The sequence below is a fragment of the Sorghum bicolor genome, chromosome 1, assembly GCF_000003195.3.
Source record: "Sorghum bicolor cultivar BTx623 chromosome 1, Sorghum_bicolor_NCBIv3, whole genome shotgun sequence".
Classification (NCBI taxonomy): Eukaryota; Viridiplantae; Streptophyta; class Magnoliopsida; order Poales; family Poaceae; genus Sorghum; species Sorghum bicolor.
This window is the reverse complement of record NC_012870.2, coordinates 12,621,625-12,648,305: the sequence shown is the minus strand read 5'-3', so window position 1 is coordinate 12,648,305 and position 26,681 is coordinate 12,621,625. Positions and strand designations below refer to the sequence as shown.

Sequence of the window (26,681 nt, the reverse complement as noted above, 5' to 3'; positions counted from 1 at the left end):
CTATAACTCAAACATAGAATAATTAGCTCACCATATAAATTTCATCACGATTAGACCATAGAAAATGTAGCTATAATTAATCTAATTAATTAGAGAAAAACATAGATCTAAAGATACATCAAAAAAATTTGTACTAGAACATACTATATTATATATTCAATGTGTAGATCTACTGATCTAAAGTCCAACAAAAATTGAGTTTTCTATTTTATGATTTTTATGTGATTTACTGTGATTTTTCAAAAAATTCAGCCAAAATAAATAAAAAGAAAAAGGTAAAACCGCTTTCAAAACCAGGTCAAGGATGTAATGTGCATGGTTTTAAAAGTTGAGGGATGTATTTTGTCCGGTTTTAGAGTTCAGGGATGAAAATTAGACTTTCGCGAAAGTTGAGGGACCTAAAGTAGACTTTTTCCTAAATATTTTTGACAGAAACGATTCAGGAAAAATATTGGACAATGTTTGCTTTCGATGTAACACTGAAGTCCTTTTATAGATTTATATATAATTTGTTTTATTCCAAAGGCGACCTACACTTTAAACATACAATAATTTGAACGAGTTAATTTCAATAACAACCCGTTCTCCTTGCAGGAGTGCAGGACTTTATTTATGAAAGAAGCTCAACTGGTTTCCTAAGGGTCAGGCACTGTCTCTCCGATATCTTTGATCAATGGATACAAAATCTGTAACTAAGTTTTTTAAGCTTAACTTTTTTGTTTCTTTTTTTTTCTTGAATCCTCTCTAACGCTTTGTAAATATTTCACTTGTTTAAATTCAACAAAACTCCTGCAATTCTTCAAAAAAAGTTGGCTAATAAACTAATATTCATAGCTCTTACATCCATAAAACCACCGAGTCTGTTCGCTGTTTAAAAAATCATAGCTGGAAGTATCGTTTATTGATTTATTATGAGAGAAAAAACACTGCTAGCTGACACAAAAAATACGACTTATAAAACAAGCAAATTGAGCCGAAGTAACTGGTGATTATGTGATACTTCTAGCATCTTTTGATGCCTTGTTTAGATGCATCTAAAAACTCAAAACTTTACAAAATTTCTCATCACATCGAATCTTACGGTACTTGTATGAAACATTAAATATAGATAAAAAAGATAATTAATTGCACAGTTTACTTGTAAATCACGATACAAATCTTTTAAGCCTAGTTACTTTATAATTGGACAATGTTTGTCAAATAAAAACAAAAGTGCTACAGTGTCAAAATCCAAAAAGTTTTTGGATCGTACATCCCATTTGATCATGTGATAGAATCTGGAAGATGCAAAAGCCGCTGCCGGCTGCCCTGCTCCACTTGTTCGCTCCCCTTCGGTTTTCCATCCTGAGAAAAATTCGACCTGGACTCAATCCATATGCAGTATCTACAAGATTTAGAGAACGGACACTGCCTCGGACTACGAGTCGCAGTAATTGGTAATCGATTCGGACCCCGACGGGAGCCCTATCTTTATACCGCGCGCGACCTTAATCAAGCAAGAGCATAGGAGTATCGATCAGGGTTGAGGACGTACGAGAAGGAGAAGAGCTAGACAATGCAAGGAAGAAGCGTCTGCTCACGGAAGGGGCCAGAAAATAGAGGGATGGAGCGGCAGATGGACTTGGCGCGCCTTCTCCCTGACGACGTGTCCGCGGACATCCTCCGCGGCCGCCTGCCGCCTCGAAGTCTCGCCGTTTGCCGCCGCGTCTGCACTAGTTGGCGCGCGCTCATCGACGACTGCGGCATCCTGCGCGCGGATCTCCTCCCGCAGTCGCTGGCTGGCCTCATTATAAGCTACAACGAGCTAAACTTCGCGGAGCTCTTCGCCCGCCCTTCCGTCGACTCGGGCGACTACGGCATGCCTTCCGGTGTCGTCCAGGACCACTGCAACGGCCTCCTCCTGCTAGACGGCTGGGTGCACAATCCAGCCACCAGTCGCTATGCCATGTTGCCCGAACGCCGGCCGGCTCCACGCCATGATCAGTATGCCACCGAATATGAGTACCTAGTGTTTGATCCTACTATTTCATCGCACTTCTTCGAGGTGCTCTTGATCCCCAGGACCGTATTTAGTCCCGGAGCTACCTGCTTGTTGCCTTCAGAATGGCCACCGTCACCGTGGATCCTCAGTTTCTTCTCGTCCACGACGGGGGTATGGGAGGAGAAGTCGTTTATTCGACAAGGTGAGGATGCAGGAACAGTCGCTGACATGCAACTGGATCGACGATTAGTTGAAGTGGACGGAGGAAGGAAAGCTGAATACTGGCGTGGCGCACTCTACGTTCACTGTGAACCTGACTTCATCATGAGGTATGATGTGTATGTGCTGCCTTATTTGCTTTCACTTGTCCAGCGCTAAAATATGTGCAGCTAGCACTGACCAATATAATGCAATTAAACCCTTTTCGTTCTTACGTATTAATTTCTTCAATCACTTTGCAGGATATCCTTGTCAAATAGCTCGTACCGAGTAATAAAAAACCCAAGCGGTTTCCAAGATGGAAAGTTTGTTCTGGGGAGGTCGAAGAAGGGGATTTACTATGCATTACTTGATGCTAAGTACCGCCTGCGCGTCTGGATCCTTCACGAATCGAGTGATGATCAGGTTGACTGGATATTGAGACACGACAGTGGTCGGGGGCTTGCGTTTCCTCCATATCTAAGCTGTGATAGTGGACCCTGGATCTTATCATATACGAACTCTGACGATGAGAGCGAAGGTGACGATGAGAGCGAAGACGAAGAAGAAGCCCAAGTGGAAGAAGAATACGAATGGAACTCTGATGATGATAGTGTTATTCTACCCACTGATGATAGAGTTGTTGAAGAGTGCCACACAGCTCGCTCGTGAATTTCATATCGTTGCATTTCATCCTTACAAAGAGATTGTCTTCTTCAAAAGATTATCATCAAGAGTATTGGCGTATCATTTGAATAGCTCTAAACTCGAAGACTTGGGCAAATTGTTGCCGTTAGATAATTTTGATCCTTCAGTGTATATGAGAAGCTGTTTTCCGTACACGCCTTGCCGGATGGATGGGTTGCCAAAACAATTCGAGCAAACCTAAGAATAGCATGTCTCGGATTGAGGTTATTAGTTTGTGAACAAATTCCATAGTTTCTCAAGTGTAAATAAAGGCTTTGTTTCTATTGTATGAGAAACAGAAATTCTTGTTTTTTGGGTCCTTCTTTGGAATATTTTCACAAATATGCCCCTATAGATATGCTTTCAAAACCTATACCCTCTGCTCGGCACTGTTATAATTGGCCCTGAGGTCACACGTCTTGGTGCCAGCCCGATTAGTGCCAAGGTCCTTGCATGACATCGGCATCGACGTAGACATAGCGTTGACGTGGCAGAGACCTCGACGTCATTACCATTGATGCCAAGATCATTGGCACCAAGCTTGGCGCCAAGATCCTGTTTTAAACCAGCATCCACTCTTCCTGCCCGAGTCTTTTTCCTTTTCTTCCTCCTCATTCTCGGGTTTTTTCTCTCCCCACTTCGCCCTACCTCACGAATAGTCATATTGGACCGTGGAAACTTAGATTTGATCCGTAGATCTTCGAGTCGAGAGCAAGGTATCCTCTCACCCCCCCCCCCCTTGTTTTTTTCGCATCGATTTGGTATATATTAGTCGTATCTTTGAACATAACAATCATTGTTACTTAGGGTTTCATGCACTGATATATGTATGTATTATACAAACCATAGGATGCCAAGACATGGAAAAGCTAGCAAATGAAGTTATGCGTTCATTGTTGTGCATCAAATGGGAACCCTAGGTTTAGGGTTTAATGTTATTTGCTTTTTGATTCTTAGAACGAAATTGGTTCAATTGTAGTTATGGTCGAATGACCGGAAATGCTTTCGACACAAAGCCTCTCGCTAGCGGTGTTCTAGTACCCATGTGCTTTTGTGGTAATTCTTGTAAGGTAGACATTTTTGAAGAAGAAGAAACCTATAGGCAGAGGTATTAGATGTGTTCTAACTTTGCATGGGAGCCTACATAGCGTCAGCGCCGCAATGGATGGATTGTGAGAAATTGATATAGTGTTTTAATTATTTTGTGTCATATGAAGTCGTGCATGACTTATTTGTTTTGGAACAATTACCTTTGTTGCAGACCCCTCCACCGCTCTATGATTTATTTGCTATGAAGCTCCTCAGTTACTGTTTCATCAAGCCACTTGTGGACAACATAATTATTCACATGGCTTGAACTTTCATGAGTGATATGATCTACCCCATTTATGGTTTTGTTATCATTGATCGCAAGCTCGCTTGCTTTTTTACTGATGCCTTGTCCATCGGCGCCAAGAAGCTCTCTACTCGTGCTTCACCGCTCGATGGATCCATCACATCCAAGCATTTGCATTGCTCTTCACACTTCTAACCCAACCCTTTATAGCCAATCCATGCCTCTTGATCTTCTCCAAGTAGATATTTTACACCATGTCATGTCTCATATGCAACATGAGCTCCTTCAACCTTCACTAGTTGAGAACTAGCATCATACACAAGCCACTTCTCCACCGTGGCTATATGTTTTGCTCACACTAGTATACGACTAAGTACATGTTCATCTCTCATGAAACCATTAGGAAGTACTCGAACGATCAAAGCTAAAATTGCATTCTTTTTCTTGTCTAGATTCAAAGCTAGAATCATATTCTTTTTGGGATGAAGGGAGTAGAAATTTGTTGACCATCCAATTACTATGGTGTCAAAAGAGAGAATTTTTTAAATTGAATTTGTAAAAACATCATACATGCGTTGTGCATTGACATACACAAAAAAGAAATCATTGCATCAGCTACAAATGACACTTAAAAGATATTGTAGAAAAGTTTGCATATAAAGATCGAATTGGAGATTATTGGTAAGTAATGCTAGAATGATGACCGTTTTATGTAAAAGATACTTCCTTAATTCAAAATGATCTGAACATGCAAGAGCTTTATTAAAAAAAATCTTACTCTCTAAATCATTATTTGAAGAGTCATTTGCATAAATGTTGTTTTTGGCAGTTTTTTTAATATTTTGTGTGCACTTTAGAGCGAGAAATCCGGACTAGAAGATGACTACATCTAGATAATCATTCAAAGAAGTTGAAAAGTATTTTTTTCTATCAAAATATGTATTCCTAACAATTAGGAAGAATATAGAGAGAGAGTATCAACGTGTACTTTTAGCTAGCTACTGGTAAATAGAAATCCCTTTGCTGAAAAATGATGTACCATTTTAGTGAAAATGGCCGAGAAAGTGAAGAAATAAGACCACGTGAAAAAGGGAAACCTAAAATAAAATATGCATATGAAGAAAGCCATGAAGAGATAGTAAAGATATATCTTGTACAACTAAAAAGAACAAAACATGGATATTTTTTGGTGCAATATTTGTTTTTGGGTCATCTCTCGATGAAACTTGCGATTCCGTACTCGTGCCTTGCTCTGTACACTGCCGATGGGACCTGCAATCAGGTCTTGTTTAGTTGAGGAGGTGAAAAGTTTTTTTGGGTACTTTCGTTTTTATTTGATAATTATTATATAAATTGGACTAACTAGACTTAAAAGATTCTGTCTCGCAAATTACAAGTAAACGTGTAATTACTTATTTTTTATTTATATTTAATATTTCATACATATGCCGTAAAATTCGTTGTGACGAAAAATCTTTAAAAACTCTTTAGATTTCGAAGCGAATTAAACATGGCCTCACTAGCAAGGAAACTCAATCACCGGCGAAGAAAATCCAATCACCTGCAATCACTCGCAAGGAAACCCAATCAGTGGCGGTCCCGGTCGTACGCCGCCGTCCGCTGCGGCGCGCCTCCGCCGTCCTGCCGCGGCCTCAACACCGGGGCGGCGGCGGCTGCGCCCAGCGGCGCGGGACGTGCCTGTACCAGGTGGCCTACGGCCTACGGGGACGGGTCCGTCACTGCGGGGGACTTGGCCACGGAGATGATGTGGTTCGTGCGGACACATATGTGATCGAGGAGCCCATATATAATATGCAGAGAAAACAAATCCAACACCGGACGTGCTGCCCGCCCGCCCGCCCGCCAGCTCCTTACACGGTCGCTACACCCAAACCACCACGACCGCACGACACCTGAACCACCCGGCCGGACGCGTGACGGACTTTTTGGCCGCCCCTATTGCCAATTTTTGCCATGGACCCGACGCACAACACACAGGATGATGATATCATCATATTCTACATGGAGATGGAGCGCACGCCCACCCACGCCACGCCACGCCACGCTTCCTCTCCGAGTCAACGTGACGGACCAGCTGCACCATCCCAATTCGCAAACACACACACGGAGCCCGGAGGCTATAACTAACGCACTCATGGTCTGGTCCGGGGCCAAACGGAGAGATAGACAGAAGGAGCGAGAGCGCGCCACGGCAAAGAAGATGCTGCCGAGGAGGGCGAGAGACCCCGCCGCCGGCGTCTTGACGATCCTTCCTGCCATCCTGCTCCTGGCAGTGGCGGCGGCGATGGCCATGGCGGCGGCGGAGGAAGCGTTGCCGATGCCGATGGAGGTCTACTTCACGCCCGCGGAGCTGGCGCGCATTGCGGGGTACGGCGAGGAGCCGGTGTCGTCGGTGTCCGTGTCCGGGCAGCTCACCTGCGAGCTCTGCCTCCGCCCCGGCTCCCAACTCCTCGCCTTGGACATGCCAGGTACTCCCAAGTTCCTTGCTCTATTCCTCTTAGCTGCTGCTGCTTGTTCATTCCACGTCGTAGTACACGTAACCACCTGATGAATTGGAAAATTGCAATTAATAACACACAAATAATTGGCGCCCAGTTCAGTTTGGCATTGAAATTAAAACCACCACCGCTTCCGGGCGATATAATCCTGGCTGGCTGATGAAGAAGGAGAGCTGTCTTCTTCTTCGTTGACGGCGGGGCCGGCCGCCGATCACTGTCCCGTCCCATATATAACTGTATATAAACAAATATATGATCCCTGTGCGATCGTCTACTCGTCTCAGCAACGCGTGCCTGCCAAACAAAACCGCCCTTGATCGATCGGACCATTCGGAGACGACGACGACCGAGCAGGCGGGCGGCTGGTCCTTTTCGCGGTGGCTCTGGTTGTTGGCCGGTTACCGGTGGCCCGGTGGGCATATGCCAGAACGGAAAGCCAGGAAGCAAAGCAAGGTCGTCGTCGTCGTCTCTCCAGCGGATCGACGACGATCTTGTACACGACGACCTTGCTTGTCCTCTTCGTCGAGCAGGGCCGTATTAGTCGTCGAGCACGACGTACACGTACAGTACTTATTGGCGGGCTTGTGTTGTGGTTGGTCACGTGCCTCACGCAGCTGGGACGGCGTCGCCAAAGCAACGGCTTCACGAGGCGTACCGCGGCCGCTCCGCTACCGCTTGAAAAGGTCGTTAGCGACCGGCCAGCGTTTGGTGCAGGGTCGGCCGGCTGGTATATATTGCCGAGGCTTCGGCTGCAGCGGCTTTTGTGTACACCACGTACAGGCCGATGGAATTCAACGAGGCAACGGAAATGTACTGTGCTGTGCATTCGTATGGTGATGATCCATTTATTGCTCTTGCTGGCTTCGTTAGTACAGCCGTGCAGGAACAAAATTTTATATGTACTACTGTGGTTGTTAATCTCCTGTGGTTAGAAAAAAAAGAAAACTTTCGATGCTGCCGATGTTGCCGAGACAACAGATAAGAGCATTTCTTTTTAACCCACCTGTTCTGTACTTAGCCAACGAAAGTTTGAGGTTTTTTGGTGCTAATAAAATAATGGAGCCGAAGCTGATCCAAGTGGGGTTGGGAGAGAACTCGGGCAGCTACGACTTTACAAGGCTTGGAAATAATATAAGCGTCGCCACTAGACAAATTTGTAGCCGTGGAATCTAATAAGTATAATTTAAAATAGAGGTAGTACAAACGAAGATTTCTTTTTCTTTTTGAATAGTTCCACACGAGAAACCTCATTCCTATTATGATATAACGGAAATATAGAATTCACCATTACAGATTTAGACAGACCACAGAAGAAAACCGCCGACCATTGAAACTGCCAGAAGGGCCTAAGAGCATCAGTTTCGTAGAAAGTTTAGATGCCATACCTGAGCACCATCATACCCGAGAAGTTTAAACAGACTAAAAGTTTATCACAAAAGCCAGGCAGACAGAGCACAACGCTGCTTAGTTGAGGCATACTTGTTTAGGTACATGCATGCCTGTCCCATATCAGCAGTGAAAAGGAATTAGGTAAGCCTTGCAGATTAGTTGCAACAATACATCCTTGCTATTCAATGTTATCCGAGAGTTCATTCATTCATTCTTGCATGTGTCGTAGTCTCATAGTCGACACGGTTAGCTCGCCTAATTCTCCTGTTCTTTGTCTACTCAAGCATAGCCACTAGTACCATACTGTCTGTGGGCCAAATGGCCTCATCCTTTGTGCGTGGCACCAGCCACCATTCAGAGATCAGACAGTGACTCCACGGAAAGCGAGCTATCTAACGCATCTAGCTAGCCAGTAGCCACTACTGTCTGAATCCGATTTGATGCGTACGATGGCAGTGTTATTGGTTTTGGTCGAGACGCACACATCTCCCTCTCCTCGGTGCTATCGCCACGGACTGAAAGTGATCCTTTTAGAATCTGCTTTAGATCGAGATGTTCATTCAGAAACGAAAACAAAAAAGCACTGGAGAGCTGCTCATTTCCCATTTTCCTCCGATGGAGAATTGCTCGCCTGTTACATCTCTGAACTGGTGCGCTTCGAATGGACTCCAATTCATAGCCGCCGCCTTCGTTTTCCGTCCGCGTCAACGGCCGTACCGTAATTATATCAGCGCCGTATGTTTTTCTTGCTAGTGGTTTGGCATCTTGCAGGAATTGGTGTTCCACTTCTCCAGATTTTGTATTCATTCATTGGTAAAATCAAAGTTTAGACAAATTGCAGCGATGTTTAGAGACTATTTTCAAAGTTGCCAAAAAAATCCAATTAACACATTTACTTTCAAAAATCCAATTAGCACATCGGCACCACTTGTTCTTCATTTTTCCATTGGGTGATGATGACTGATGAGTTGTGTTTTTTTTTTTCTGATCAGGTGCTAAGGTAGCAGTAACCTGCAAAAGTGATCGGACTCCCAGCAACCAATTGGATAGCTTCGCATTTGCTACGACGGATGAGTATGGCAACTTCACCATCGATCTCCCTCCCCAGCTCCACGCCACGCCAGACCTGGAGAAGGCCTGCACCGTCAAGGTGCTCCAGCTCCCGGCAGACTCCTGCCGGCTCCGCCACCGCACCGGCGACACCTATGGCCTCAGGCTGTCATCTGTAGAAGACGGCGTCCGAGCCTACACTGCTGGGGTGATACGGCTTCAAGACAGCGATACGCCGTCCGATCATTGTGTGGGTGTGGAGCACATGTCTGAGAGAAGATGAACAGTTGATCGAAACCGAAGCCATAGGATACGGAAGGTGCATGGTATATATGCCAAACGAAGAGTTCACGTTTGTATGGATTTTTGAAGGGAAGGTTAAACACGAAGATACATGACATGTTGACTGGGCCTCTGGTATAGCAGGAATCAAGCATGTAAAAAAAATGTAGGCCAATATTTGTATAGTTCTTACTTTAGTAACGATAAATGTGCATGAATCAGACAAGAGTTCTTATCATCTTGTGTATGTAGAAAAGTCACTACTTGACGGAGATGTACATTTTATAAGATCAGGCCTAATTCTATCATCACATAGCTTAAGTAAAAGGCCTGCAGTCAGTGAAAAATTCACAGAGATTCAGGCCTTGTTTACTTCCCCAAATATTTGCAAAATGTTTCAAATTCTCCGTCATATCAAATCTTACGGCACATGCATAAAACATTAAATATAGGTAAAAAAGATAACTAATTACACAGTTTATATGTAATTTGCGAGACGAATCTTTTAAGCCTAGTTAGCCTATGATTGAACAATATTTATCAAATACAAACGAAAGTGTTATTGTTCATATTTTGCAAATTTTTTTGCAAGTAAATAAGAAGCTTGTCCGATGCAAATGATGGCCTGACGCAGTCTCACTAGCAGCATATCCTACTCCCCACGGGGCCTCTAAAAATAACATTTCTAGGGGCGTCTAGACTTTTTATGCGTTTTAGAAATGGAGGTATTTCATGAGGCGACCCAAAATTCTACCGTCTCATTTCTAGAGGTGGTCGACAATTTAGCCCACCTCTAGAAACTGATGCAACATATCCCCAACTCAAGTCGGATAAAGACAAATTTTGTAATAAAGTTATAGTACTCCAAGATATTTGTAATTTTTATTTCAAATCATTTAAGGACCAAAAGTTTTGTTAAATTTTTTTCATAATTTAACTTCTTTTTTATTTGAAATTATGTAGTACCCTGGAATTTTGTTTTAAGTTTTTTATATTTTGTTTTTTTTTAAAAAAAATTAAATTATCTTGGAAGGAGAAACAACAAGGCAGACCAAACAGCCGCCTTTAACGATAAATGTGCATGAATCAGACAAGATACTCTAAAAATATTTTTTTAGTAGTGCGTCTGTCACCGGCCGGGAACATCCTAAATTTATTTGTACGGACGTTCATCCATTCCAGATGTAGCGAATGATCCGATAGTTAAAGCAACCTCACCGTCCACCTTCCTCCTCCACTTCATTTTTCCTTTGTTCCTTACGTCATCATGTAAAAAACAAAATATTTCTTTCAAATTACTATAATTTATAAACGGTGTGTCTATTTTTAATTCCATCTGCACCGGTGTGTTCAACATGACAAGACGAACAAGACTAGATCCTAATTCCATATATTTCGAAGATTTTTATTTTTAGTAGCAATTTATGTATATTAACTTATAACATGTAATTATGCTCTTAACTTATTCTGCTAAGTTATGTTGCTAACCTATTCTGCTAAGCTGTACTGTGTAACTTATGTTTGTGTAGAATTACTTTTATAAAAGCACAACTTTCTATATACACTAATATATTATTTCGGTAACTTATGTACATAAGTTGTATTGTGTAACTTATATGTTCTCTCTGTTCTCAATTACTACCTCCATCTACAAAAGAGTGCTAACTAACGTATTATTTTAACTTATTGTACATAGTTATATATCTAACTTGTGTTTCATGTTTGCCATCTTAACTTATTTGATGAACTTACTTCATTTAGTTTCATGTGTTATCACATTATATTAGATAACCATGTTAGTATTTGCTATTAACTAAAGTATTTCTTCTAGTCAACTTTGTTATTTGAATTTATTATTTTACACATTATATATTTTGCATATCTTCCAATCAAAAACACATAGATGCTGAAAATCATAGTTGTATAAGTTATGCAAATCTATTATGTAACTTGTTATATAGCTTCACATTATCTATATGAAAGTTATTGTGTAATATAAGGTGTAAAAGTTATTTTTATTTTACTCTCCCACCCTTTTTAAAATCCGTTTTCTACGTTCCTCAATATTAATTTCTGAAAAAAAAGTTGTTAAAACGTAAAGAGAATACTATTCTCGCAACTGTTTTAATAATATAAATTTTGCACAAAAAGAGAAAAGTAATGTTATATAACTTAGAACTACTAAGTTAATCTTAAAAGTTATGTTGTGTAACTCAGTTTTCTAAGTTATGTGTGTGGTTTTAAAAAAATACAGAAGTGAAACTACCGTCGCCCGTGTGGCTGCATACAAAAACAAAAAAAGCGCACGCAACGTCCGCCCGAAGGAGTCTGGGAGTCGCATGTCTCTAGGTCCGTCTAAAAATAGTATCATGTGGGATTAAGTGTTTTCCTAAAAAGGATAGTTTGATTGGTCGGAGATCGTTCGTTCGATTCATTTCAAATGAACATTCGTGAATTAGTGTGGTCGGGTGAACATGCATGATAGCTTGGTGTTTTATGTATGACAAGGGAGTATAGGTTGGGCTCCAAAGAAATTTTTGATTTCTACAGGGGCTACTTTGATAGTTCATGTATGAAAGAGTCTAAAATAAAGTGTGAGTTGAAATGGCCAACTTGATAGTTTAGGAATGAAGTTGAATCCAAAAGTAAACTTTATGGACTGAAATGGACACTTTCTATTTCAGGGGCGAAACATAGTTGAAGGATGAAAAATGGCTATTCCACACTGCATTAGAAGGCATAATGAAAATGAATGCTTGAAGAAATGTCTAAGAAAATCATATTGACTTACCATAAGGTCTATACAAATTAACTAAACACATTTTTATTTAGCACAGTGGTATTTGGCAATGCATTATGACCCAAAAGAAGCGAAAATAATTAACACATGGATGAAGAAGTGCATTATGACCCAATAGAAGTTAAATGACATGGGGCATATGAAGCACCTTAAATTCAATCAAGTTTTCATTTTGAATGCCCTTGTGCTCATTTTGATACAACCTTTTGAGAGGTACTGATAAGATAGAGTGTGCCTCATAGGTGATATGTTGTGCAGGTGTTTGTGTCTATACATTGTTTCAAGAAAAATGTCTCCAGCCAAAAAACATGCAATTATAGAATAGTGCTAAGTTAAATGGTCTGAAGTTTAGCTAATTCTATATTAAAAAAGTACATTAAAATTATCATACTAAATAAGTATCACAAAATACGTTATAAAATGTATTTTAGAGTGATGCATGTTGGTAATACTTTCTACAAATTTTGTCAAAATAAAAATAAAGATAGTTTGATCAGGCATGAATTGCATATTATCCTTTTAAGACAGAAGTAGTACATTCTACACGAGTACATGCCTTCTTGCACGTGAGAACAATCGGTAGGTACAATCTAATAAGAGTACAAAGAGCAAAAACAAAAAAAAAATCCCTATATTTTCTTCGCGATGTTAATCAGTCATTTTCAATGATCAACGACGTCACGTCTTGTGGACCGTAATAATCTTCCGTTTCACCTGGTGGGATGTAGAACATCTCACCCTTCTCCTTCCCTTTGGCCTCCGCCGTCAATCCATCTGTTTAATCGTATTGTATGTTTCCAGTATTACAAATCTAGCATTCACCTCACCTCTAATCGATCGATGGCGAGTCGGTGACGCGTGTTTCTACGTCCACATGCGAGCGACGCAGCCGGACAGGAAGGCGACGAGCCGGCGCGCCGAGCCAGCAACGAACGCGGCGCACAGGCACGCTGGGTCCCCGGCGTCGTCGCAGCATTCCGGCCACGGCCGCAGGAGGAAGCGGCACCGCCCGCGGTGCAGCAGCCTCCTCCACAGCCTGCTGAGGCACCCGCGGTCCCGCGGCGGGACGACGATCGCCGACTGGAGGTACGCCGACGCGGCGTGCTTCAGCAGCTGGTTGCGGATGTTGATGTTGGACGCGTCGAAGTCGATCGCGGCGAGGCCGGCCACGTCCCCGAAGCTGCCGCCGCCGCCGCAGCTCCCGGGACCGGTCTCGGCGAGCACGTCCCTGAGGCTCGTGTACTCGACGCCGCCGCTGCTCCCGCTGCTGCTCCAGCTCGACGGCCGGGACCGGACGGCGGCGCGCGGCGGCGGCGGCAGAGACGACGGCTCTAGCGGCTGGTGGGTCTCATCGGCGTCCATGGTCCACAATTCAACATTATCTCGCGTGTATTCGCTTTTGTTTAATAGTTGAACAATCAAAGCCTAGGCTTGACGTGGAAAAGGATAAGGATGAAACAGATTGCAGTTCTTTGAATGTGCTTATTTTTTGAAGGTTCTGCCTAAATGTAGGGAGCCTGGTTGACCTTGCGTCGTCCTTCCCCATAGGTGAGGAACAAATGCCACCTGGAAATGGGATGAGTTCTCTGGATTTAGCATTTTCAGAGGTGAATAGATCATCTCATGTACTAAAACATGCTTCCTGGGTATGTTTGAGACAAGGACTGATTGTTAGTCTGGTAAGATATATAAGAAGTATTTTGCAAAAGATTTCATTAATTTTTATGAATATGCAGAAGAGTTGTGACCTTATCCATTAAATAGTATTTTGCACAAGATTCTATTAATTTTTCAAAGTTTGATTATCAATATTTGTAATTTTTTTAATCTGCAAAGTTATTTAGTTTGGGAAAGTGAAAGGTGCATGTAAATTATTTGTCTTCATATCGCAAAAAAAAATGCCTTGAAACAATTTCATAATATCATATTTTTGGATTTTATATTATATATTTTAGCGTTCATATTGGTCAAAGACACATTGGTATCTAAATTAGGTATCCTTTTGGAGGAAGTATCTTTTCAATTACACCACAGACTCAGCAGGCCCTGTTTGGATGTCAACTGATTTTAAAAGTCAAGTAAAGAACCCAGAATGTAGAATCCCATCCAAACTAAATTCTACTAGTGGGATTTTAACGCAGATTTTTAGAATCCCGTAATCCAATGAAACGTGGATAATCAAAATATCTAAGAATTCTTACCCCATCGAAATGGGCCATAAATAACTTGTCTAGATCCATGAGAACATTCATGCCACAAGGTAATGACCACTAGTTGCAATTTCAACACATTGTGGCAACGAGCTAGTTTGTTGTGTTTTTGGTAATGGAACCTGCCTGTTTAAGTTTAAATGTTCAACTTGATGTGTGCGCAATTTTTTTTTGTATTTAAGGACGTTGACAACAATGTGTCCATGGTAACTTTGTCAATCTAGAGATCCATCTATACTTAGAGATACGATGCGTACATTGCCTTCATAGGAGGTACTCCCTCCATACCTGATTTAATAGACGTCCTGGCCAGCATCCGTAATTTTGCAAAGATTGACGTCCGCAGGGCATGGATGCCGTTGTGGACGCGAATGCCCCTGCGTGTGAACGTTCGGCACCATGCAAAAAAAAACCACGCCCAACCAGGAGTCGAACCTGCGACCAATAGCATGGCACCCCAGGAAGCTAACCAATTGAGCTACGGAAACTATCTGCCAAGATCTCACGCGCAAACGTATTTAATAGGGGTAAAGCAGGAAAACTACCCCTAATTAATTACTCCTTGGTTACCACAATCCTGTCCTAAACGTCTATTAAAATGGGTATGGAGGGAGTACTCAATAGGATGTGTACATGTCTTCATAGGATGAATGTGTGTGCATATATGTGAGTGTTTATATATTGTTGTGCTCTGGGGGTAGAAATCGACAACCCTATTATGTGATCCCGCACAGATGAGTGAAGCACTTCATTGGATTTGGATTTCGACTCAACGAAATTATCAATCAGCTAGAGCTTGGCGTCACTTCGGACTTCAAAGATCACTGAGGGTGGCCTCTCTTAGGACTTCAAAGATCATCAGCGAGTGCTTAGCAACTACATGAGATGGGTTATGTGAATTAGTGGGAGTTTGTTAAGCTCTCCAGTATCTTTTACCGAAGGGAATAATTCCAGAGCTAACTCATTTCTGTTCCTGTTTTTTAATGGAATATATGTCATCAGTAGTACCATGACCGAACAATCATACATTCTTCTTTCCTCAGAATGATTATCCATTGTTAAGATTGCACATCTTCTGACCAACTCTCTGTCGGAACTTTCAGATATTACTTAATAAAACATTGCAAAGAAGGGGAACGCGAAATCATATGGCTTGACGGTACATTCACAGTGCAAGGGAATGCTACCCATTTATTTGATATTCATCAAGGTAGCATAGCTCATACCCTTAATATACGATGCAACAAGTCGCATAACACTACAGTGACCTAAGTAGCTAGAATCCCCTGCTCTGTTTATTTCTTTTGGGGCGAGATGGGTACCTACGAAAATGCAGCTATCTCTGTTCGGAGGCTTCACTCATCCGTACAAGTCCCGGCCGCATCTGTCACAGACTGGCTTCTCTGCCTCAGATTCTGGCTTTTTTATCTGCTTCTGCAACTGTGGCAAGTCATGCTCCAGCACGTCACTAAGCGCCTTGGATGCTTCTGCAAGCTCCTCAGGACTGAAAACCATGTACGGAGTATGATTTAGGTATCAGCTGGCGGACCAAACATATCATACTACCATATGAACAAGGGTGTGACCCTAAAGTACTTAGGTAAAGGATCATACCTGATTGAGAGGGGAGGAGCAAGTCGGATTATAGTGTCATGTGTGGGTTTCGCTAAAATGCCTCTCTCCTTCAACTTGATGCAGATGTCATATGCAGAAGCAGGAGATAGCGCGTCATTGTTTAAATCCACTGCGTTCAGCAAACCCCTCCCGCGCACTTCTCTTATGATTTGAGGGAATTTTTGCTGGACCTTCTGTAACTGGTCCCTAAACTCCTGTCCTAACTTTGCAGCCCTGCAGTGGGTCAGAAGAAAATATCACCAAAGTGGATAGATAGTACTCCGTACAAGATAATCTGACAAACTAACGAAGTTTCTTTTAAGGGAATGTACCTTTCAACAAGACCTTCGTCTCTGACCACTTTCAGTGATGCAACTGCCACAGCGCTAGCTAATGGATTCCCACCGAATGTACTATAAGTAGTCAAATATAACACATTCAGGAGCAGTACACATACAGAAATGTTATACAGGAGTAATACAGACTATGTTCCGACAGAAGATAGAACCAAATATTCCTTAGATACAGCAAACACAAGTTTGATATCCTTTAGACATTGAACTAAATTGGTTTGCTAGAAAAGATTAGAGATTTGGTCATACCTTCCATGTTCCCCTGGTCTAATACACAGCATGACATCCTTGTCTGCAAGAACTGCACTGACTGGAACAACTCCAGCACCGAGTGCTTTGCCTAGAATCTGTATAACAAAGACAATTTGAAACCGTAAGTGTAGTTGCATACTCCGGAGCAAAATGGGGAACTGGCCAGCAGATACTTATGTAATGAGTATAGTTAATAAACAAGAGTGTAGCAGAAAAGAAACTTACCACCATGTCAGGCCGTATGTTTTCCCAATCACATGCCAGCATTTTACCAGTTCTAGCTATGCCAGTTTGGATCTCATCAGCAATCATCAAAATGTTATGTTTAGAACACAAGTCTCTGACACCTTTCAAATAGCCATCTGGTGGGATTACTACCTACATGTATAACATGAAGATCAAAATTTAAAATATGAAACTAAAAAAACATTAACCATTAATGATAACCGAAACAAAACACCAAGGAAAAATGCTATAAAATCAAACCAAAACTATATATTTGAAATCAAGTTGTTCCTAGTTTACATTACCACCAGTCCACCATAGCTAGCAAAGTATGACAAAATCATCCAAACCAGATGAACAAAAATACAATAGTTAGTGAAAATACGTTAACCCAAATGGTATGGGACACGTTCCAGGAGGAATGTACAGAAAACTTTATGAGTTTATAGTTATAAAATACATGGATTTATTATCTATGTGTTTGCACTAACACATTACACATCAAATGAATCTTGAGAGTGAAAAAGAGATAAATATATTGAGAGCTAAATCAATAATGTGCACAAGCCTCTGTTGTACCAATGTTAAACAATTCATTTTTACACAGGTGGGAAAAAATATTATCACAAAGAGCTAAGGAACGCTCTATGCCATGGCTGCTGAGAAGCATAGTTACTTTCTCTGTTTCTCAGTCTACAGGAAATATTTGAGCTATACCTTCTGCTCATTCCTTGGTCACATATAGGATCAATGGATATCTAATGCAGGCTTGCAATGCAAGGATTGCTGAGAAGCAGTTTGTTTCTAGGTGTAAAGTAAATATGAGGGCTAATATATGTTCTACTCTTTCCTTGGTTGAGTGTAGGTGTAACAGAATATCTATTGTATTCAAAGCGATAGTACCGCTGTATCTGAGGTAATGAATTTTTTTTGCTTATTCCTGCGTTACCTATAAGTGGATACCTATAAGTGGATATCTAACAGATTAACATAGAATACATTACCAGACCCTACGAATTAGCTTGTATTTCGAGTCAACCGGATGGACTCTTCCTGAAGGTCCTTTGCTGCAGAGCTCTTAGTGGTGAATCTCGGCCTCGGGGGGGGGGGGTAATTGCTAGGAATTGGCTAGTTTCTAACTGTAAATGAAATATGTGCTCAGAACAGTAAATGCCAGATACAGCATGATAAACACATACCCCCGCTTCACCTTGGATAGGTTCAAATAAAAAACCACAAATCCGATCTCCATGCTCTGAAATAAATAGTAATTGTCAACATGCAGAAACACGTAAACTAAAACAACGTATGTTTGGCAATGTTAAACAGATAAATTACCTTCAAAGATTTTCTTTAACCCATCAATATCTCCAAAATCAACTTTAAGATGGCCAGGAACCAAAGGACCAAAACCACGAGTTGCATCGTTGTCACAGCTCATGGAAATGACACCAAGAGTTCGACCATGGAAACACCCACAGCAAGAGACAAGCAAAGCCTGCAAAGCAGCAAACATTTTGGCAAATTAGTGAATTTTCTACTTCTAAAGATCTGAAATTTATGGTCTATCAAGATATGGTGTGCACCAAACTTGCACTAAACAGAGTTAAGAATAAAAAGTGTATGTATCTTTCCAGATTGTTTGCTCATATTAAACTTTCTGAATTTATTTTGATATAATTATATGAGAAGTAAAACTGGGGTTTCATGATATATAAGACAATCAAAAGGAAAAAAGCAGGTACATGATTTGCATCTAAGTATATCTTAGAGCACATCATCCAGAAGTCCACAGGCTATGCAGTAACATGATTTTAAGAATCGAAGGATGCAACCTTGTCATCTAGTAAGAATCTACTCAAAGCTTACAATAGCTTTGTAATCACAAGACAGAACTTCAGGGAAGCACGAGCAAATCCAAGTACGGAAAAGTGCAGACCATTACCAAGACCAGAATTGAACAAACAACCTTTTTTGTCGGGTCATACCTCATTCTTTGGTATCCGTTTCTTCTCATAACCCCATTTCCTAGCCAATTTGATAGCAGTTTCAACTCCTTCAGCTCCAGTATTCATTGGCAACATCATGTCATATCCAAACATGCTTGTCAGATATTCCGCAAAGATTGGGAACTTATCATTGTAGAAAGCTCTAGAACTGAGCGTAAGCCTTTCTGCCTGTTCTATCAAAGCTCTCAGGACTTTTGGATGGCAATGACCCTGCACAGAATAGCAAATATTACACAGTTTGAGTACATAAAAAAGAAGCATGACAAACAATGTAGTATCCCAACTTAACTTTTCTAACTTCTGGTCTGTTTTGACAACAAATAGTTTCCAGACACGATTTACTGTATTTACATAGATGAGGTTTAAACAAATAGTAGCCCCACGGAAAGAACTCTACCTGATTGACTGCGGAATAAGCAGAGAGAAAATCGATGTATTTGTTGCCTTCAGGGTCCACTATGTGTGAACCTTCTCCTTTGGAAAACACCATGGGGATTGGGTGGTAGCTGAAGGCATTGAAATGTTACTAGAAGACTGAGTAACTGCATTGCTGAAATGAAATTCTTGCAGAAGCATTTTAGAAGTTTAGGGCCTCAGTACAACCTTAGTTTTTCAATTTAAAAGAATATTGCCATTTACATTAGTTTTTCAGAGACAAGAACACCCTAATAAATACTGACCAAATAATACATAACCAAGATGACATGTCATTTACATAGGACTACGTTTACTTGCATATTTACCAAGACGATTTGCGTGTAACATCATCACCACAACAGTAGAACAATCATCTGATAGCTTTTGCCATTTCATTAGATTATGTGTCACTAACTTGTGGAACACAACTATCTTCACAATATTAATGCTATGGAACACAACTATCTTCACAATATTAATGCTATCTTCACCAAATAGCATTGAAGCTTAGTCTCCTTTTTATTCGATGTTCTAGTATCAGTTGTGATAATTCTCTGATGTTGGAGGTGTGAGTCTTAAGTACTCGTTTGGTTGTAATGAATTGATTTGTACATCTTCTGGGAGATGTAGATCCGTAGAGGTGGGAGACTTTGTTCCATTTTATCTAAAAAAAAAGAGATACCAAACACAGAGCTAATGTTTCAGCACAAGAGAAAGAAGAAAGAACCCAAGGCAGGACAAGCGCTGAATTCTGTAGCGCTGTGCGATCCGAGCATGATCGCGTCAGGGGCGGAGGCCGGAGCCACAGAGGCGTTTCGGCGAGCAGGCGGCGGGCGCACAGGTAGTAATTAGTAAAGGGAATGGGAGGCGAACAGAGAGAGTTGAGATGAGCTTGGAGATCGAACACGGACGTACTTGTGCGCGCTGCAGTCCCGTTCCATCCGCATGAGCTCCTCCGAGGACAGCGCCGCGGCGCGCCCTGCCGCCGCCGAGCTCGAGCACATCCCGCGCCACCGCGCCAGGGCCGCGGCGCCCCGCCGCGCCAGCGCCGTCGCCATGCCCTGCCGCGCCCGCTTTAGTGCTCAATCAGTGTCTCGGTCGGCCGGTCAGTCCCTCACGCGCGCTCAGACTGTGGTGGGTGGGTGCGGCCGATCCGGCGCCGCTGCAGCCTCCGGGTCCGGGCCGGGACCTAACTAAAAAGGTGCCGCGGTTGCTTGCTTGGACGCGAACGCAGCCGGTGCCGACTGCTTTCGGCGCGGGGCGGCCTCGTGCAGCTGGTGTTGCACGGCAGGGAAGGCGGGCAGGGGGAAGACGCAGTGATCTTATCCGTCCACGTCCGCCAGCTGGGCGCGCCGGCCGGCCGTCAGCCCATCCGCCTGCGCGAGGGAGCAGCGGCAGAGCCGTGCGGGACTCTCCGGCTCGTCGGTGCCCGGCGCGATTGGGATCCTCCGCTTGGCATGACATGGTACATTGCTACGGTACATCGGTACCGTTTACATCTGTACTCCGCCGAAAACCAAAATATTTTTTTAGAAAAGCGGCAAAAAAATTACCGGATTTTTATTAGACAACTAAAAGAAAAAAGAAACAGGATAAAATAATTACAGGAAGCACAGAGTGAAGGGGCCGTCACCACTGCAGCGTCCGCCCCAGAATAACTCTGAACTCCCTAAGGCATTGTTTGATGTTGTCGTATTCACTTCAATCTATGTGTGTTGGTGTGGATTGGAGTGAAATTTAGTTCAAGTTCTACTCCAATCTACCTCAACACATGTGAATTGATGTGAATTCGACAACATCCAAACAAGGCCTAAGGCTGCGTTCCGTTATCCTGGATGAGCCAGAAACTATTTCCGCATATCAATTTAGTGAAGTAAATCCAAATAGAATAATTTCAAGGACTTAATCCACATCAACGAATAAGCCCTAAAAGAAAATGGCAACTCCAGGAAGAAGTCCCTGAAAAAAATATAAATTAAGGAACACGAAAAGAAACAACTCATTTACTTGGCTGTGGCAGATTCGGTGTAAACATCTACACTTGCATTGTATTAGATATCATTGCCAATTGGTATTGTTGTATATCCTCCTTGTATAAAAGAGCAATTTGTTTTGGCTGCAATAATTTGTTTTAAAAAGTCCTTCTATTATGATCCTTCTAATCTAAGTGTCCCACCAAATATAAATCATAACGTATGTCGAACTTTGCTTGGCACTTTCACCGATATTTATGAAGTGACCCCCACCATTCCTATTGTATCAATCACAGAAAGACCTAGCCACTGCTTTAAAATGGACCGTACTTCATTAGCAAAAGTGCAATCTTTGCACAAATGTGTCTGCAATCTTTGCACAAATCTTTGCACAAGCTTGTAGATCGGATCATTGGGTTTAATCTGTTTAATTAAATTGTTAGCGGTAAGGATCTTTCTATGCAGTAAAGTCCAAGTAAAAAAACAGCATTTGGGTTCTGCCTTTGCTTTCTAAGATTGTGTTTGGGACTGCTCCGCTCCATGTTTTTTAGTCAAACGGTTTCAGCTCCACGCACTCAGTTCGATGAAAAAGAGTGGAGTTGTGAGAGCACCTAAAGAGGTACTCCACGAACTCCAGTTTTTCGTGGAGCTGCTCTATGGTGAAGTTTGTGGAGCAGTCCCAAACACCTCCTAAATTGACATGAGCTTCATTTTGCTGAAAGTTCCTTCAAATTGGATATGGTACGCACTCTTGGTTGTGTATTCACCATCCACCATCCATCACCAACGAATACTATCCTCGATACTTTCATTTGGCTGAGTTTGTCCTACCGCCTCCCAAATAATGATGTACTCTCTCGTCTCCTGTGGTGTCTGTAGGGGCGTGATATGAGACATCCAACGACTATTCTTCAAAGCTTTGTATACAGTAATGTTCTTTCTCCTTGATTTCTTGAATAGCATTGGGGCAAGATTTTTTAGAGTTTCCCCCTCAATCGAGGAAGATGTCTAGAATTTAGCAAATGTTCATCCCAAATTGTTCAACACGGTCGAAGAAGCAAACAACTTCATGTCTAGACTATCACAAGGTAAGTCTAGCTTGTTCCATGCCCTTCCTTCGGCTTCACTGGAACCACAACCACCGAAGTCCCAGCACTCTTGCAAAATGTTCAAGATCTCCCTAGCTCGCCTTTTAACTTTGGGGAGACATGTTGTCGGCCAATTGATGATTGAGTGGTCACCATACACTTTATCTAGTGTCTCGCCCCACCACAGAAAAACTCCATCACAAACAATTGATCCTTTTGATTAACTATTTCTACTCCAATAAAACTGACAAATGATAAAAAGCACTGTTTTAACCAATGTCTCCCTCCTTGCTGTTGATAGCAGCCTTCCTTTCCACTTAGGTAAAAACTTAGCCCTTATTTTGTCAATCAGTGATTACATCGATCTCTCCCGGAAAAAAAAAAGAGAAACTATAGGTTATTTTATTTATGCATGATCTCCTCGAAAAATAGAAATTACAACTACAAATGTTTACCAAACCGTATTTTATAGCATCATCAATCTCTCCAGAAAAAAGAAAAAGAAAAACTGCAAATGTTTACCAAACCGTACGTCGCGGAAACAAAATAATTAAGGAACACAGAAATATCTAAAAACACGAGTGCGCACATATATATAAACGACGCGCGTAACAATAGCCAAGCAATGACAAGCTCTGTGACGACGACATGATGCACGGAGAATCATGGATCATGCCTGCGTCAACGTGCGTGTGCACGATGGTGCATCAAATAATAATCGCGCGGCGGGCGCGCGTGCAAACCAAAGCCAGCCTCAGCCAGCAGCTCCCCAGCCGCGTACGTACGTGCCGGCCGGCCGGCCGGCCGCGCGCGCGCCTAGTCGAGGCCGAACGCCTTCCTCATGCCGCACACGAACTGGAACACGTGCTCCGCCTCCGGCAGCGACTCGGCCACGCACACGTTCTCCTTGACGCAGCGGTCCGCCCACGCCGCCAGCGCCGGGCACTCGCCGGCGACGGTGAAGCCGCCGAACCGCTCGTAGGTCAGGAACCACGGCGCGAAGGGCACCAGCGCAACGTCCACGTAGCCCAGCGCGTCCCCGCCGAAGTAGGGCTTCCCGCCCAGCTCGGCCTCCAGCGTCTTCAGCGCCGCCACCGCGTCCTTCTTCGCCTCCTCCACCGCCGCCGCCGCCCCCTTGGGCGCCCGCCACACGCGCATCCCGGCCGCATTCAGCTGCATGCACACGGATCGTATATATTAGAAGCCTAGCTAGCTAGTGATCTCGCGATCGATGATAGATCATCCATCGATGGATGGACGGACGACGAGACCTTGGTGTCGACGTAAGAGGCCCAGAACCGGGCGTGGGCGCGTGCGTAGGGGTCGGCGGGGAGGAGCGGCGGCTTGCCCGCGGCGGAGAAGGCGTCGTCGATGAACTCGAGGATGACGAGGGACTCGCACACGGGCTTGCCGCCGACGATGAGGACGGGGACCTGGCCGTGGACGGGGTTGGAGGACAGCAGCAGCGGGCTCTTGGCCGCCAGGTTCTCGGCCTTCTCCTCGTACGCCACGCCCTTGAGCTTCAGCGCGATGCGGACGCGGTTGCCGAAGGGGCTCACGAAGCAGTTGAGCAGCACCACGCCGCCGCCGCTGCTGGCGCCGTTAGCCTTGTCTCCCTCCATTGCCGCCGCCTCCCTTGGAAGTTTCTAAGAATCTGATCGATCAGATGTGCCGGCCGCGGCCGGTTAACGACACTATATATACTAGCTCGATCGATTGCTGGCTGATGACCGGATCGTCGGAGCTTGCATTGCCGATGCCTTCGTCGATCGACTCCATGCCTATATATATATAGCAGAGGGTGCTCTTTGGACGTGCCGATCGACTGCCGGGGGGTGATGTCATGTTTCTTGGTGGTGTAAAAATCAACAGCATATGCTGATAGGTCATCGACCGCATCAATGATAATGCGGCATCGATCGATGCATGTCGTCGATGATTTCGTTGCTGATAAATTGTCCGTTTCTGCCTCTGAAACCGCCGGTGCTTCGTCGTGTCTGCTGTCTTGCTCTGCTTGCTGGATGCTCGATATGCGCGCATGCATGTCCCTAGCTCGGTACTTGCTTGTTTGCAAGCCGGTAGAAATAAGTCACGCTATGATGCACAGCCTCATGCCATGCGGCTCCCGGGCTCGTCCCAGCAGTGGCGCTGCGACTAAGTTACCCGTCCGTCCATGCATCTTCGTCGTTGTGGACGTACGCCGGATGTTCCGAGGCCACCCGGTGTCATCAGTTTGGTGGAGGTAAATAAAGCACTAAACCTTCATAATATACAATCAAATTAAAACCGGGTGTCAGTTTGGTGGAGGTAAATAAAACACTAAACCTTAACAATATATACAATCAAATTAAAATAGAACACCTGCAAAGCCGGGATAGTCTTGCTATGATGATTCTTGTCAATGTCATATAATATTGTATCGTGTTGTGAATTCCAAGGTTAACTGGATATAGTAATTTGATTACCTCATCGATGAGGTCTCCAGGATATATAAGGAGCAAATACATAGGAGCACTTTTCTAGTATTTCGTTATGTATATTCCGAGTAAAGTAGTGATTGCAAAAAAAATATCCTGAATATTCAGTTAGTACACTGACTTTTGAAGTTTAAACGCTGGGACGGAATTCTTCTTCTCTTGGATAAAAGACTGGGTTTTTTCAGTTTCGGTTGTTGGGAGCATCTGACCAAGTGGACTTTTAAGGTCTATCGACAATCTCACGAATATGGGCCGAATGGCCCAACAGCGGCCAGCCGGGAAGCCTGCTGATGTGAATCGAACCGGATGTAGGAGTACGTGGCTACGAGTTTTATGTCCCAATTTTTTAATACTTTTGTGTTGAAAATAGTAACGAAGACTTTAAGCCTAATATAACTACACATGAGCTACAACAAGGACTTTAAGCTAAAGTTTTAAATAAACATATATTAAAGGCACAAACATGTGCCATAAAAAGTTTGCTTAACATGGTTTGGGTGGTGGTCGATGTTTTTTTTTTTATAAAAAGTTGACTTAACCCCTTTAACTATCTATAGAAACGAACATTTTACTTCTTAAAATTATATAAATAACTCCTTCGGTGGTTTTGAAGGCGGATTTGCTGACATGTCGTATTATGTGGGTGCTGACATGATGGTGAGTCAACAAATGCTAGAAAAAAATTGCATAATCCTTAACATATCAAGGTTGACTACAACCTCTCAACTATAAAATCCTATATTATCACCTCATTCGTTTGACTGATAAGTCATGACAAATAATATTGTTTGCTGCTTTATTATGAGACAAAAACACTGTTGAATGGCTAGTAGATTCGGCTGAACGGCTGACAAAAACATCTAATAGTGTTTAAATGGCTCTTGGATGGGTTTGTAGTGCTGCTTTGACACAACAATGTCACATCATATTGGCCTCAGTGGTCAAGCTTACACTTCCATCTCTCTACTATTTCAAGGCTCTCACCGTTCCATGAGCAGCAAACGATAATCTTCTATCTCCTGCAGTCCTGCTTCACCTCCCGGGACTTCTTGACGTGATTAAGCTCACGCACCTTGTCTGCACCCACGTTATTTGGCCCCTCCCAGATCCTCAGTCCTCTCGTATTCTCCTCCCATGGCTACCTCAAAACAGAGGAAATTCCTGCAGCAGTTGCCTCAATGTCTCCACCTCGATGACTAATTGTTTATCTAAAAATTATAGCTAAAAGTAATATTCGCTGATTTATTATAAGTAATACTAGCTGTGAGACAGGCGAACAGAGTCTAACTTTAAGGCGTACATGTATATATATCAACATGTGTACATGAATAACCATGCATATGTATACTGTATGTGTACATGATATAACTCCGACTATAACAAAGCCTACGCACTCTAGATTTGTATAGACTACACGGTAACTAACTGTCTAAATCCTATAGGTAGGAAGGAAGGCACAGTATAACAGCTAGAACTGATGATCAGACATCAGACTCCTGCCTCCTGCTCGATCTGTAGCCTCATCTGCTTGTTGAACCGCGCAATGAAATCCTCCACCCTCCTGTTGAGCTCCTCGTCGCTCAGTTGCCAGTACTCGCTCTCCTCTGCCACCGACTTGCTCCCATCCGTCGCCGACCGCCGGAGTTTCTCGCCCATGCCGTGTGCCACTATGTCCGGTGGACGAGAATACAGTGCCACTGGCCACTCCTCGTCAGCTGCTTCCTCCTCCTCCTGCACCTCCTGATCAGGGAGGCTCTTGCTTGTCAGAAGCTTCGGCACCACCCATGGTTCTGTCTCTGGCTCTGGCGGCTCAGCCAATGC

At 43.1% G+C, this 26,681-nt stretch overlaps 4 protein-coding genes across 5 annotated transcripts; 1 reads left to right on the top strand and 3 right to left on the bottom strand.

Moving 5' to 3' along the window:
• Positions 6,097-9,750, top strand: LOC8062213. Of its 2 annotated transcripts, none has more exons than XM_021451962.1 (2): positions 6,097-6,691; positions 7,006-7,677. In XM_021451962.1, the coding sequence occupies exons 1-2, from the start codon at positions 6,202-6,204 to the stop codon at positions 7,260-7,262; spliced, it is 747 nt and encodes a 248-aa protein (XP_021307637.1). In that variant the 5' UTR covers positions 6,097-6,201; the 3' UTR covers positions 7,263-7,677. The 2 variants fall into 2 exon arrangements, with proteins under 2 accessions (XP_021307637.1, XP_002466758.2); XM_002466713.2 differs by lacking the exon at positions 7,006-7,677 and adding an exon at positions 9,103-9,750 and having other exon boundaries at positions 6,144-6,691.
• LOC8062212 lies at positions 12,731-14,032 on the bottom strand. The gene has a single exon (XM_002464130.2). It carries the CDS (start codon positions 13,602-13,604, stop codon positions 13,107-13,109), a length of 498 nt encoding a protein of 165 aa, XP_002464175.1. The 5' UTR covers positions 13,605-14,032; the 3' UTR covers positions 12,731-13,106.
• Positions 15,524-20,734, bottom strand: LOC8062211 (ornithine aminotransferase, mitochondrial). The gene is made up of 10 exons (XM_002464129.2): positions 20,238-20,734; positions 19,303-19,411; positions 18,885-19,115; positions 18,235-18,394; positions 18,096-18,151; positions 16,897-17,049; positions 16,669-16,766; positions 16,399-16,479; positions 16,067-16,300; positions 15,524-15,956 (listed from the first exon to the last, which is right to left on the bottom strand). Exons 1-10 carry the CDS (start codon positions 20,378-20,380, stop codon positions 15,812-15,814), a joined length of 1,410 nt encoding a protein of 469 aa, XP_002464174.1. The 5' UTR covers positions 20,381-20,734; the 3' UTR covers positions 15,524-15,811.
• LOC8062210 (probable glutathione S-transferase parA) lies at positions 23,200-24,005 on the bottom strand. Its single transcript, XM_002464128.1, has 2 exons — positions 23,655-24,005; positions 23,200-23,556 (listed from the first exon to the last, which is right to left on the bottom strand). Exons 1-2 carry the CDS (start codon positions 24,003-24,005, stop codon positions 23,200-23,202), a joined length of 708 nt encoding a protein of 235 aa, XP_002464173.1.